Source organism: Tamandua tetradactyla, chromosome 5 (assembly GCF_023851605.1).
Source record: "Tamandua tetradactyla isolate mTamTet1 chromosome 5, mTamTet1.pri, whole genome shotgun sequence".
In the NCBI taxonomy this organism is placed as follows: Eukaryota; Metazoa; Chordata; class Mammalia; order Pilosa; family Myrmecophagidae; genus Tamandua; species Tamandua tetradactyla.
Window position 1 is genome coordinate 120,587,193 of NC_135331.1, and position 14,243 is coordinate 120,601,435.

At 33.6% G+C, this 14,243-nt stretch overlaps 1 protein-coding gene across 1 annotated transcript in view; it reads right to left on the reverse strand.

The window, feature by feature from the left end:
- Positions 1-14,243, reverse strand: part of EYS (EGF-like photoreceptor maintenance factor) — a 1,737,133-nt gene that overhangs the window by 1,064,331 nt on the left and 658,559 nt on the right. The window contains 2 exon segments of the mRNA XM_077159432.1: positions 6,703-6,781; positions 7,727-7,883. Of these exon segments, the coding sequence (XP_077015547.1) occupies positions 6,703-6,781; positions 7,727-7,883 (236 nt within the window).

The window sequence follows — 14,243 nt, forward strand, 5'->3', positions numbered from 1 at the left end:
CGAGACCCTTTGGAGTTACCCACTTCACAGGCTGCCCTATGGATTTTGAACTCTTACATTCATACACTTATAAATCTCATATTTACAGATTTCTCCTATTGGTTCTGTTTCTCCAGAGAACCCTGTTAATATACTTCCCTTTTGTTTTCTTCTGGGAATTTCATACTTTTGTTTCTTTATTTAGGCCTTTGATTTATTTTGAATTAATTTTTGGATATGATATGAAGTAGGGGTCCACCTTCAATATTTGCATATGGATATTAAATTTCCCAGTAACATTGGTTGAAGAGACCATTCTTTTCTCATTGGGTGGACTTGGAAGCCTTGTTAATAATCAATTGACTGTAAATGTGAAGGTTTATTTCTGAACTTTCAATTTCATTTCATTATTCGATATGTCTCTTCTTATGGCAGTACCATGCTGTTTTCATTACTGTAGCTTTATAATACATTTTAAAATTGAGAAATATGAGTATTCCAACTTTGTTCTTCTTTATCAACATGCATTTGGATTTTCAGGGCCGTTTATCCCTCCATATAATTTCATGAGTCTTTTCCCTTTTTGCAAAGAAGGCTGTTGGAATTTTGATAGGAGTTGTATTAAATCTATATATTACTTTAGAGAAAAATTGACATGTTAATATTTCCTCTTCCAATACATGGGCACAGAATGCCCTTCTATTTTTAAAAGTCTTCTTTGAATTCTTTTAGAAATATTTTGTAATTTTCTACATATCATCCTTTACATCATTTCAATTTATTCCTAGGTATTAGATACTTCAGTTGCTGTCATAAATGTAAGTTTTCTTTTGATTTCCACTTCAGATTGTTATTCATGTGTGTATAGAAACATTACTGATACATATGTGTTGATCTTGCTCCTCACCACAATGCTGAATTTATTATTTATAGTAGCTTTGTTTTGGGTTTCTCAGGATTTTCTATATCTATAATCATGCCATGTACAAATAGGGAAAGCTTTACTTCTTCCTTTCCAATGTGGGTGTCTTTTCTTTCTTTTTCATAGCTAATTACTCTGGCTAGGACTTCCAATGCATTATTGAATGACAGTGGTGACAGAAGGCATTATCATCTTGTTCTTTATCTTAGGGGGAAATTTTTTAGATTATTGAATATGATTTTACCTGTGGGTTTTTCATATGTGCCCTTTATCATGTTGAGGAAGTTTCCTTCTATACCTATTTTTCAATTATTTTATCAATAAGGGATGCTGGGTTGTGACAAATGACTGTTCTATGTCACTCAAGATATTCATGTGTTTACTTTTTTCCTCATTCTATTAACATGGTGTATTACCTTAATTGATTTGCTTATGTTTAACCATCTTTGCATACCTGGGATAAATCCCTCTTGATCAGGGTGTATACTCCTTTAATGTACTGTCAGACTTTGTTTCCTGGTGTTTTCTTGGGGATTTTAGTATCTATAAAAGATGCTTATCTGTTATTTTCTTTTTTGTTGTTATTGATACCTGGTTTTGGTATTAGGGTGTTGGCCTCATGGAATGAGTTAAGGAATGTTCCTTCCTCTTCAATTTTGGAAATATTTTGAGTAAGATTGGGGATAATTCTTCCTTGGATGTTTGGTAAAATTCACCAAGAAAAGCATCTGATCCTCTTCTTTTCTTTGTTGGGAAATTTCTGGTGACTGATTGAATCTTAGTACTCCTTATTGGTATGTTGAGTTCTATTTCTTCTTTGAGTCAGAATAGGTAGCTTTTGTGTTTTCTGTGTTTCTGTTTTCCATTTCAGCACCTTCATAACCTCATTTTTTGAAAGACAGTTTCCTGCATACAGATTTCTTAGTTGGTATTTTAAATATTTGCCCCACTTCTTTCTTGCTCTTGTGATTTCTGAAGAGAAATAAGAATTTAATTTTATTGAAACTCCCTTGTATATAACACATTACTATTTATTGCAGCTTTCAGAACTTCTTGTCCTTGGCATTTGAAAAGTTGACTACTGTGTGTGTCTGGGCATGGTTCTCTTCAAGTTAATCCTGTTTGGGGTTGTTTGGACTTCTTAAATATGCATATCTCTATCTTTAATTAAATTCAGGGGGTTTTATTCCAATGTTTATTTGAATATTCATTCTCCCCTTTTCCCTCTTTCTTCTCCTTCTGGGACTCCTATAATGCAATTATTGGTGTGCTCATTGGTGCCCCATTCGTCTCTTAGGCTCTATTTACTTTTTTTTTTACTGTATATTACTATTTTTCCTTCAGCTCCTCAACCTGAATTATTTCAATTGTCTCATCTTTAAGATCACCAATTCTTAATACTACCAGCTACAAACTGCTCTTGAAACCTTCTAAGGAACTTTTTATTCCACTTATTGTGGTCCTTAACTACAGTGTTTTGGTTTGGTTCCTTTTTAAAATTTCTGCCTTTTCGCATATGTGCTGCTGAAGGAAGCACACATTTCTACCTTTTATTATGATTCACATACTGTGCATTTATTGTTATTCTCATATCCTTTTATTTTTCCTCTGTGTTTTCCTTTATCTCCTTGAGTATACTAAGTATAGTTTTTCTAAAAGTCATTGTCCGGTATGGATTTTAATCCCATTTCTTTGGATAGGCCATAACTTCCTGTTTGTTTGTCTTTTAATGTTTTGTGCATACCATACCTTAAAAAAATTTACAATGTTTTCTCTGAGATTTAATTCCTGCATTCTTTGCTTCTTAAATCTGAATGATGATGACATATGATGATAGGACAGATCTTTCCTTGAGTGACAGGAGCTAACAAAACCAAACAAAAGCAAAAACACCTTTTACAATCTTTATAAATTTCCTGTGTTGGCTATTGTACTCTTTCTGAGTTTAGCTTTCCTTTCAAGATCAGGCCTCACTGAATATGAATTGCAAGGTCTTCTCTGTCTTTTTTGAGGCTGTCTCTTGTCTTGGATTATCTTACTCTTGGCTTTAGGCATTTCCCGTTTACAGGAATTTGAAGTCACCCTCTACCCTCTACAAAACTGACTTTTATCCTCTCCTGGTGATCTGTTATATGACTTAAAGCAGGTTATTCTTGCCCAAAGCAGAATGACTTAGTAGATTCTTACACTGCTTTAGTTGTCTGCAAGCTGCTATGCTTGGAGAGCAGGTTCTGGGAAGGTGAGCCTGAGATGAATTTCTTCGTTTAGTCTTTCTGGCTACCACCTGACAGATTGACACTGACATTCAGCTACCCAATATGCACATATGATTTACTCTGCTCCCTATGGAAAAAGGTCAGTGATTCATATTGGGAATGCAGACTTTCTCCACACCAAGCTGAAGAGGGTTTGGGCAAGAGGTTAGCAAGGATGCTATGAGTGTCTTCTAATATTTTTTAAGCTACCTTTTATCGATTTGGCACTCACCCAGTTACTGCAAATTTTGTTTCCAGAGATTTGAAGAAGATGGTTCTGCCAGTGTTTGCTGGTTCTTTAAAGATTATCTAGAAGAACAGCACTCTGGAGTATTTTATGCTGCCATGTTGATTGACCACATACATTTCTTAAAGTTCGCCTCAAATTGTCAGATTGATAAAAACAAGTTGTTTGTGTTTTCCTTCCTCTAACCTTAACATAAACTATGCTTTTGCTCCTTCCCACAGGGCTGTGTACATAACAGCATGCTACCCTGAACGTCTTTCTCAATTAGCACTGCCCGTGTTCCTTCACTACTGTTGTTTCTTTAGCCTATGAAGATCGCCTGGGATGCTAATACATAAACTCCCTTCAGAGGCCATTATCTGGGCCTGGCAACATGCAGGGATTTAAAATAAAGAAATAAATAAGCTAACAAGCAAGTATGTATTAAAAATAAAGTTACCTCCAAGTGTAATGGGGGTGGCATACAGTGGGTCTGACATCTATTTAATGGGTTTCTCATAGGTATTAGATACCTATTATTTGCTGAATAAATGACCAAAATTCTATGAACATTTACTGCATTTAATGCATTAGTGAAGAAGACAATTTTATAAAATACTGCTAAGCTGTATAATAATTGAGTTAGACAGTACTCATATAAGAAAAAAACAAAAGTGCCAGTGAAACAGAATAGACAGCCCCACATATAAAATCATATACATAAGAATTTAGTGTATGAAAAATGTGGCATTCCCAATCAATAGTGAAATAAAAAGCCTTTTGACAAAAGTACTTGGGAAAAGTTAGATTCTTACCTATTACTAATCATTATAATACATTCAATATGGACTAAAATAATAAAAATGCTGTTAATCCAATAATTGCAATAGACAAAAATACAGGAAAATATTTTTATCTTGTTGCTAAAAAGTTTCCAAAGGAAAGATGCAAGTCTTAGAAGTTATGGAGGAAAAAGATAAAGAAAAATAAACAATTTTATAATTTATAAGTTTTATGAAACAGAAATGTAGACAATCAATTAAAAGATATGCAATTTTGCAGAACCTGTTGGATTTTAGCCATAATTTCAAATATTATATTAAAAATAGACAAGAGAGCCAAAAATGCAATGCAATGGTTCAAAGACTATTAACAAAGAAAATCAAGTAGCAAATATTTACAAGGAAAGATACTCAACCTTGGTAGTAACCTGGGAAAATGTGAATTACTCTAATGACATGCTACATTTTGCCATCAAATTAGTGAGCACTTTTTTTTAAAGTGATTTCATTTGATAAGATCCAGAGAACCTGGTATGCTCATGTTTTCATTAAATAAGTGAGGCCCTTCAACATGTGTTTGGAATACTTCACAGTTTTTTAAACAAATGAGTCAGGACTACATTTATTATAATAGAAAGGTTGTTAATATATATATAGTGAAACAAAAATGTTGCTGATGAGGTGGACAGTGAATTCAGGTTTAGGTTACCAAAAAAAACAAAAGGATGGGAAGAAAAACATCTGGAAGCATGTAGGTGGGATTCCAACAATTGTTTCCATAATACTAGAGTATGTATGTGTGCTAGTTTTAAAGTTGCTAGAATGCAATATACCAGAGGAAATGGCTTTTAAAAAGGGGAATTTAATAAGTTACAAGTTTATATTTCTAAGCTTATAAAACTGTCCAAACTAAGGCATTCAGGGAAAGCTATCTTAATTTTAAGAAGGCCAATGGGTCAGGAACACCTCTGTCAACTGGGAAGGCACGTGATCAGCATCTGCTGAGGTCTTTGGCTTCTTGTTCCAAAGAGCTTCTCCAGGGGCATTTTCTTATTCATCTCCAAATATCTGGGTCCTCTGATGGCTCTGAAGCTTTTCCCAAAATGGTTCCCTTTTAAAGGACTCCAGCAAGCAACCCCAACTTGATTGGGTGAAGACATATCTCCATGGAAATGACCTAAATGAAAGGTTCTACCCACAATTGGGTGGATCACATTTCCATGGAAACAACTCAATCAAGATGATCTCACCCAGTAATATTGAATGAGGATTAAAGAACATGACTTTTCTGGGGTACAAAACCATTTCTAACCAGCATACATAATATCAATAAATAATTGACCTTTTAAAAATACTCTGTTAGAGAAGTGCTAACTGATTTATAATCACTATCTCATATAATTTTCACAAAAACATAGAAGATAATTTTTTGATTCCCTAATTGAATGGCTAAAATCACATTTTAGAATATATAATTTTTCCAAGACCACATAGCAGGAAATGAGCAAAGTAGAAATTCAACGTGGTTCAACCTGAATGCATTTAACCATGCCATTTCTCCCTCCAAAATGCCATTTACTTGAAAATCTACCATGTCACATATGATGGTTAATTTCACATGTCATCTTGTCTGGGTTATGTTGTCCAATGTCTAAATAGTACATAGATAGATGACAGATGGATAGATAGATAGATAATAGATAATCTGTTCTGTTTCTCTGGTGAAACTTATCTATTATATCCTGGATGCACCATCCCACAGTGATTCTATGATGTCATCTGTGCTTTATTGATGAGGGTCCAGACATACAGAATATTTAAATAAAATACCCATGGTCTCACAGCATCAAAGGTTGCTTTTAAGTTTGATTTTTTTTTTTCCTTTATCATGCCAGTGTCAGTCAAGTTGTATTTTAAAGAATTCACCATTGCCCAGGAAGGTTCCCAAGACTCTCTTTCACCAAAAATGGTCATAAAGCTTCAGGTAACCAACATTACTCACCAGATGAGTCATTCTACATAAAATATCATGTGTCAATCACAGTACCTCAAATTCCTGAAGATTGGAAGAAAAAATCAGATGCCTACAGTATTATAGGCATTGGGGTAAACGTACCCCAATGTACCTACATCTTAGCACATCCATCCAGTATTTATATTCTCTTTGTAGTATCTGAATCAATTTAATTCTATACCATCCTTACACATTCAGAGACATCTGTGTGTCCTAAGACCAGGGAGAAGGAAGCAGATGGCAAAACATAAGCCTTTCTGAGATCTTGCTAACAAAGGCCACTTCCAGGATTTAGTTTGAAGAGGACAGCAAAAATTTATAACAAGAAACAGAAGGAGCAATGTTGAGAAAAACTATGATTTGTGGTTTTTGTCTGGAGCATCTGATAGAATGAGAGAGTGGGGACGTTAAGGCACTAATTTCTATTGAAGAAATGACCAAAATCTACAGCAAGTAGTTTGAGTTCTTTTTAAAATTACTTTAGCTTTTTTTGTTATAAAAACATATTAAAATTATAGACTTACATTAATCTTGATCTCGCATCTTGAGCTAGTCCATTTTGCATCACATGAGTGCCAATACTCATTAATGAGAACTATGCATCTGAAACATAGAATTAGATTTTTAAGTAAGTAGACATTAAAGCATAACTGCAAGATTGTTTTACCTTTTTAAATTCTTCTTTTCTATTTCAGGGGAGAAGAACAAAACACTCCCATGAGTGGTAGAAAGCAGAGTCTATTCCTGGTTTCTTTTCCTTCAAGGTGACTAGAATGAAAGAACTGATCAATTTTCATTGATGCCATCCTCCCCATGGCAATAGAAAGAAAGAGAAGTTCTAAAATATAAAAAAGTGCATCTGGGGCTGAGGTAAGAAACTGAAGTTTGCATGGCCAGGTAGAATTGCAATGAGTTACCCACCTTCCTACTCCCTATTCTGCTTACAAAGATATTGGTGTGACTAGAAAAGAAAAACAATGTTGCAGAATGCATCCTCTCTCAGATGCGCATATCGGCCACCTGCATTTCCTAAAGAGATATTTCTGCTCTAGATTTGTATAAATCAATATTCTATGCATGAACAGGAGAGCTGTTATACATTCCCAGACAGATTCACAAAATACTTTGCATGCATATTGTGGTGAAAGAACAGGTCTATTTAGGAACATTTTCAACACCAAGGGTATGTTATTATTCTGCTGTAAAATAAATAATAGACTGTCTTATCCTATAAATAATAGACTGTCTCATCTCTTTCTATTAACATGAGAAGTTTTCTTTAAGTATATTAAAGTCTAATTAATCCACATTTATTGAAAATTACTTTTTGCTAATGAATAGAAATAAAAGAAGAGCAGAGATAATGTATCAGTATATTGCATTAACTAAAATAGCCAGCATCTGTCATCTTAACTGTACTTAACACTTGTTTTATGAAAGAAAATAATTAAAGCTATCTTTGTCAACTGTTATTTGACATTAGGTCTTAAATATTGTGAGTTAAGTAGGTTTTCTTAGACCTTATAATAGAAAAACAAAAATAGCAACCTTCCAGGTAGACACGGACATGAGAGATGCTCATTTGCATTTGCTTGCAACTCACGCCTGCAGTCACAGGTAAAGTGATTGATGCCATCAGTACAAGCTCCATCATGGACACCGGGTCCAGATAAGCAATCATCTATATTTCCTTCACAATCGATGCCTACATTAGAAGAGACAAGATAAAATACAAGACTATTTAAATGCAAACTTTGCTCATTTTGGTAAATGTCACCAAGAAATCAAGACTGCTTCTGCATAATTGTAATTTGACATGTTGTGGGAAAAGAAAACATTGTTCAAGGTTAAACATGTGTAGGTCTATGAATTCTTAGACCACTAATTTAATGTGAACAAAAGAAACAAAGCACAGTCCAAATATGTTGAAGAGCATTGTTTTTAGTGGCAGAAGTTGTTTGTTAGGGATATTAGTGAAGCAATGGATTATATCAACTTGTCACTGTGAATACTACTTGACAATAACTCTTGTAATGATTCTTGAATGTCAAACATTTTTTTTACTTAAAGGAGTTAAGAGTTTGAAGTTTTCTAAATTTGGTCTTGGTGAGTCTATTAATGGTCTGAGATTTCTAAATGCAATCTAACTTAGAGAACTACCTAGGGTTTTAAAAGGCCAAATTATGAATATTTATTAAGCACCTACCATGTACTGCGTCTGTGCTCAATTGGGGGTATTAGGCAAAAAAAATTCCCTGTTAATTCAGAAACTTATTTGGTATTGTAGTTTTAATCCAGGTTGACAATGTTTGTTAAAAAATTACATATATATATATATCTAGAGAACAACATAGGCAGAGATTAATGGAGAGCCAGATTGTTTAATGCTATATTTTACATGTTAGAAAAATTAGAAAAAAGTGGAATGTTATTATGAAAGCACTAGATAAATCATTTGCTCATTGTTTCCATTTGTACTGAGCATCTATTGATAAAAACTAGTATTGATTGAACACTTACTAGTGTTCTAGACCCTGTGCTAAAGGTTTTATACACATTATCTCAGTTAACCCGCTAACTCTTCAAATCTAGAAATGGAATTAATTAACCTGAATACTAGGAAGTAAAGTGGTATTTAGAGTTTAAGTAATGCCTCCAAGTCACACAACCCATAACCATAGTTTGGGACAACTTGACCCTTGTAGCCAAGAATAAGAAGACTAGTTGGGGAGAATGATAACTAACTAAATAAGCTTATTATAATAAAGAAAGTAGCAATAATGATAATGTATAATAATGTAGTAATAATGATAGTATAATAATAATAATAAAAACAACAAAAGACAATATTTGAAGCCCTTCCTATGTGTCAGGTGCTCTTTTAAGCACTTTAAGTGGATCAATTCATTTATTCATTCCAATAGCAATATGAGATGGAATTTATTGCTCCCATTTTACAGATGAAGAAAATGAGGTACATGGTCTCACAGTTACTAAGTGGCAGAACCCAGGCTGTTAGCTCCTACATGTTGCTACCTCTCAGTATGTAAAGAAAGGAAGTTGACAAAATTTAGATAATTTGTTTGGAAGAGTATCATAGAATTCTGTGTGAATTAGCTATCTTAGCCTTTGTTCATATAGCAAGAAAAGGGGTTAGAGTGGAGTTGTTATCTGATGTTAGGTAGATGTGTCACAATGTGAGACCGTAACACATTTACTAATTTACAAAGCATAACAGAACTATACATTAAAGTGAATGTTATTTAGCGAAGTCACACTGAGAGGAGCTGAGTTTATTGCAATGATGCATTCAATGCTAAAAACTTTCTTGGAAATTCTCTTTAGAAGTAGTCAGGTTTCAAGTCAAAGTCTTATTATTTAATGGTTATATCACATTTCTATTTTGCCCTAAACTGTTATACACACACCCCCAACCCATCCCCCAGACATCATATAGAGAAATAATTGAATATTAGAACAATTAATAATAATAGTATAAAAAGGCATGTCAGTTGGTCAAATTTATGTCATCTTTAAAAGGGGCAGCTTGATTTAGATTGAAGTTGCAGGTTAAACATTCAGAATAGCATACATTAAGCTAGGTAGTAAAAAAAAAAAAAGGACTTTCCTAAATCTTAGTGGTTTACAATATACAGTTTTATTTCTCATTCGCACCTCGTGATCCAGGTGAGGTGTACTTCCCCTTACATCACCTGTACTCTGCAACCCAGGTTAATGGAGCAGCTTCCATCTGTAATGTTGTCAGCCATTGTTGAGGAAGGTAAAGGGCAGTTATTTGTGACAATGATACTATTTAGTGCAGGCGCATTAGTCAATTGATCAGGCTTCTCATTTATAAATGAAAGATCTCTATTTGTACATCATGTTTTTTTTTTTTTTTTCCGGGTGATGATATAAAATCATGTATTGAAAACAATCAGCCCAGGGCCTGATACTTATGTAAAATACAGTAAATATCATTTTTGTAGTTAAATATCATAACTAGCTAATATTTAAATGAATGTTTCAGGAGTTTCAGAAACACTACTTTTCCAGTTAAGAAGATGGGTTAAAATCTTTCTGAACATTAAATTTAGAATGCAGACAGGGCCAGTAATGAAAGTTTCAGAGAAAAGAGACAGATTACCACAAAAGCATGTGGTGGGATGGTATAATGGATTAAAAGAGAATGGGAACAGGATGTACCCAGCACTGTCCAAGGACAGAAGAGACTTGGCGAAGGCTTTGTTCTCAGTCTTTGAAATGTTCTCTCCAGTGAGGGCAAGAATGTTTCAGTCTAAGTGAGGAAAACATCATAGCAATAATGTATGGTGCTTTTTTCTCCCCTAACTCTTTTTCATGAATTGGCCTTGTGATGATAGTTTGGCTTCCAAATAGCTACCAGAGAGGGTAAAAACATGAGTGGCTAACTTGAACATTCTAATCCACATGGCAATTATTTTCTCATTTTAAACACATAGTCCTTCATCACCATACAAATCAGGATCATTTTAAAAATTTCATCATGTCCTATGCTCACCCATGACTACTCAGCTCTAGTCACCCTTCCTTTTGGTTCCTAAATGCTTAAGGAATGTTCCTGCCACAGGACCTTCACACTTCAATTCCTCTTCTGAGAAGCCTTTTCTGCTAGATATTTATATGACTCATTCCTTTATCTTCTTCAGGTCTTTATTGCCACTTTCTCAATGAGGCTTACAGTGACCAAACTATTTAAAATTTTCTCCTCTTCTCTTCCACAATTACCATTGCCCTGGTTTTTGTTTTTTGTTTTTTTTTTCCCTCATGGCATGTTATGCCCTTCTGAAATTCTATAGAATTTTCTCATTTTACATTTGTCTGTTTTTCCCCATTCTCATGATATCCTTAGTTCTCTGAAGGATTGCACGTTGTCCAATTCAATGCTTTATCCCCAGGGTACAGAATTTAGAAGGCATTCATATATTTGCTAAAGAAAGAAATCATTGTTACACGAAAATATATATTTTGCTTTAAACATCAGTTTTCTTTCTTTCTTTCTCTTTTTCTCCCAAAAGTCCCTGCCTCTTTTCAATCAAGAACAAACTAGTTCTTGAGAATCTGGGGAAAATGTCAACGTTCGCAGTGGCAACAATTATAATTTGGAATGAGTTCATTCCCCTGAAGTATATACCTGGAAGGCTTATTTTTTCTGTGCAGACAAGGAGAATTATGTAATGGAATCTTCTTTTTCCCACCTTGAAACAGAGTGCTTTCTGCTATAAGTGAAAATGAAATACAGTTCAGGAAGGTGTTGGACTTTGGTACAAATTTTATCTCCCATATATAGTTGCTAACATGCCTGAACTTTAAATTACTCATTTGTAAATAGTCTATCAAAATATCTGTGATGTAGCATAAAGAGATGTAAAATGATTTTACATAGATATCTAATAGAACATAGGAGGTGATAAATATAACAATCTTTTATCTACTTCATAGGATTAAAATGTGGATGATTTGACATTGTTTCTGTGAATCCTATCAATTCTAAAAGGAAGATTATTTATTATGCATTATTAAAGAGCTGGTCTATGGGCAGGCCACAGTGGCTCAGCAGGCAGTTTTTGCCTGCCTTGCTGGAGACCCAGATTCGATTCCCAGTGCCTGCCCATGCAAAAAAAAGAAAAAAAAAAAAAAAAAAAAAAACTAAAGAGCTGGTCTTCTCATATAGTTCTTTGCCTACCTTCCCTTATCTGACAGATACTTGCTACTATTCATTAGTTCATCACATATTTATTGAGCACCTATTATGTGTCAGGCATAGTTCTAGACTCTTTACATAGTTCTTTTAGAATTATCATGTACCACTCTTATATCTATCACAGCATAAAAAATATTTTCCAAGTAATATAATGATTAGCATTGTGGGACTTCATGTGAGAAAGTAAGAACTGTGACAACAAAATTATAGCTATTTTTTTAATGTCTGACATATTGCTTTTTCCTGCTATCTTGCTGCCTGCTGTGGAGCTATTGCAATGGTGTATGCTTGCACTTGTTTTCAGTTTCTGGTTCTAAAATTGGAAACAAAGGCATCTCCTATTTTTAAGCATGGTGGATGGTATCCTGTGGAATTTTGGAAATTTCTACGCCCCTGACTATTTAAAAACCCTCCTTACCAGTCTGTTTTATATTCCCCTCTGTTTCTGAACTTTCTCAAATTAGAAATTAAATAATCAAATTTATAAATAGGCTATTAAAGGAAATTGAGAGAAGAAAGGATCCATAAAATACTTGAATGTTTTAAGAGTATTATAACAGGAATAGTTCATAAATACATCTATATCTATCTATCCATCTATCCTTTTCTTTTCTAGCTTGTTTCCCTTTTTAAACTTTATCCCCAAGCTCTCTTCACCCAACCTCTCCCAACTCTTTGGCATTACATGTGGAATAAGGTTTCCAAAATTACCTTCTTGATTCTTAATCATTTTTATTTTTTGTCTTATACCCTAACATAATACTTTAAGAGTTCTGTACTGCCATCTAAGATAACTTTGGTCTTAGCCTAAAAAGGCATAAATTTTGCCTTCCTTAGCATTAATCTGATATGGCTGACTATTCTAAGCTCATTATTTCCAAATGTGTCTGAATAATATAATCACCTGGGGAGTTTTAAAAAACATAAATTTCAAATCACAGTCTCAGGGGAATGAAACTGAATGAAGCCAAAATTAAAAAAAATCTCTCTAGATGATTCAAAAACACAGGTGTGAAAACCACTACTTTCATTTGATTAAAATTAAACATCTATATATTTTCTAATATTCATGTATGTTCTTGTTACTTCTTCCTAGAATGTCACTTTCCCATCTCTATGTGAAGTCTTTTTAAAATTCAGGTTCCTAATTAAATTCTAACTCAATTAAAACTCAATTAAAAACTGCACAAAAAAGATAATTCCTTAAAAAAGTTCACATCATTTGTAAGACTCTCCCAAGAATATATGTATTTAAATTACTGTCTTAACTCCCATACTTGATTATTAGCTATTTGAAACCTATTCATACCTATTCACTTTTACCTCATGCACAATGCCAAACACAAAACTTTTCAAGTAATTAACATTCAAAATATCTACTTATCTACCACTGAATATATGCAAGTTATAATAACATTTTGAAAATGATTACAATTTACTTAATTATATTATACTTTTGAATGATGTAGTCGAATTAAAAGAGTCATACATTCACTACATATTTATGGATTGGTGGATTGAGACTTCAAAAATTTGAATTCATATTTCCAAAAATTTTGAATTATAAAATAAAAAGGGGATAAGAGCTTCTTTACAACAAATGAGAATTAGTATCAAGATATATAATAGTACCTAAACTAAAGACACATTCAACATCACATAGGATTTTCCAAGTACATGGTCCTGCAAAAGCAATTCTGTAAAAAATAATCTAGGAGAACATGTAGTCTTTTTGTTTAAATTTAGGTCAATTAAAAATTCACACAAAAAGTGAAAAGAAAATAAGAAACCAAGATAAGGAGACTTAAGATGACCCAAAGTTTGGAATTATCAGAGAAATAATTTAAAATAACTATGTCTGATATATTAAGAAAGTAGAAAAGAGGGGAATATGAATAAGCAGATTATTAATATGAACAGAAAATGAAAACTATTTTTAAAATTTTCAAAATGGAAATACTAAAAAGTAACATTCATAGTTGAAGAATTCCTGTAATATTCTTTTCAGTAGACTGGTCATAGCAGAAAAAAGACTCAGTGAACTTGATGACAGGGCAATACAAATTATGTAAATTTAAACACTAAAAGATAGAGAAAAACAAGACAAAACAGAATATAGTTGCGGAGTAGGAAACTCCAGGGTTCAGTCCCTACACTAGAAAACTAGTGAACAGACAGGAACTGTCTGAATAAACAATTTCAAAACCCCAGAGTCCAGCAGATTGTTGTGAAGCATGCAGGGGAAGAGTGGGAAGGCGAGCAGGGGTAAGCTGAGCTAAACACCAATGCATTTTTCTCCTCCCAGGGGTTCCCATCACTCAT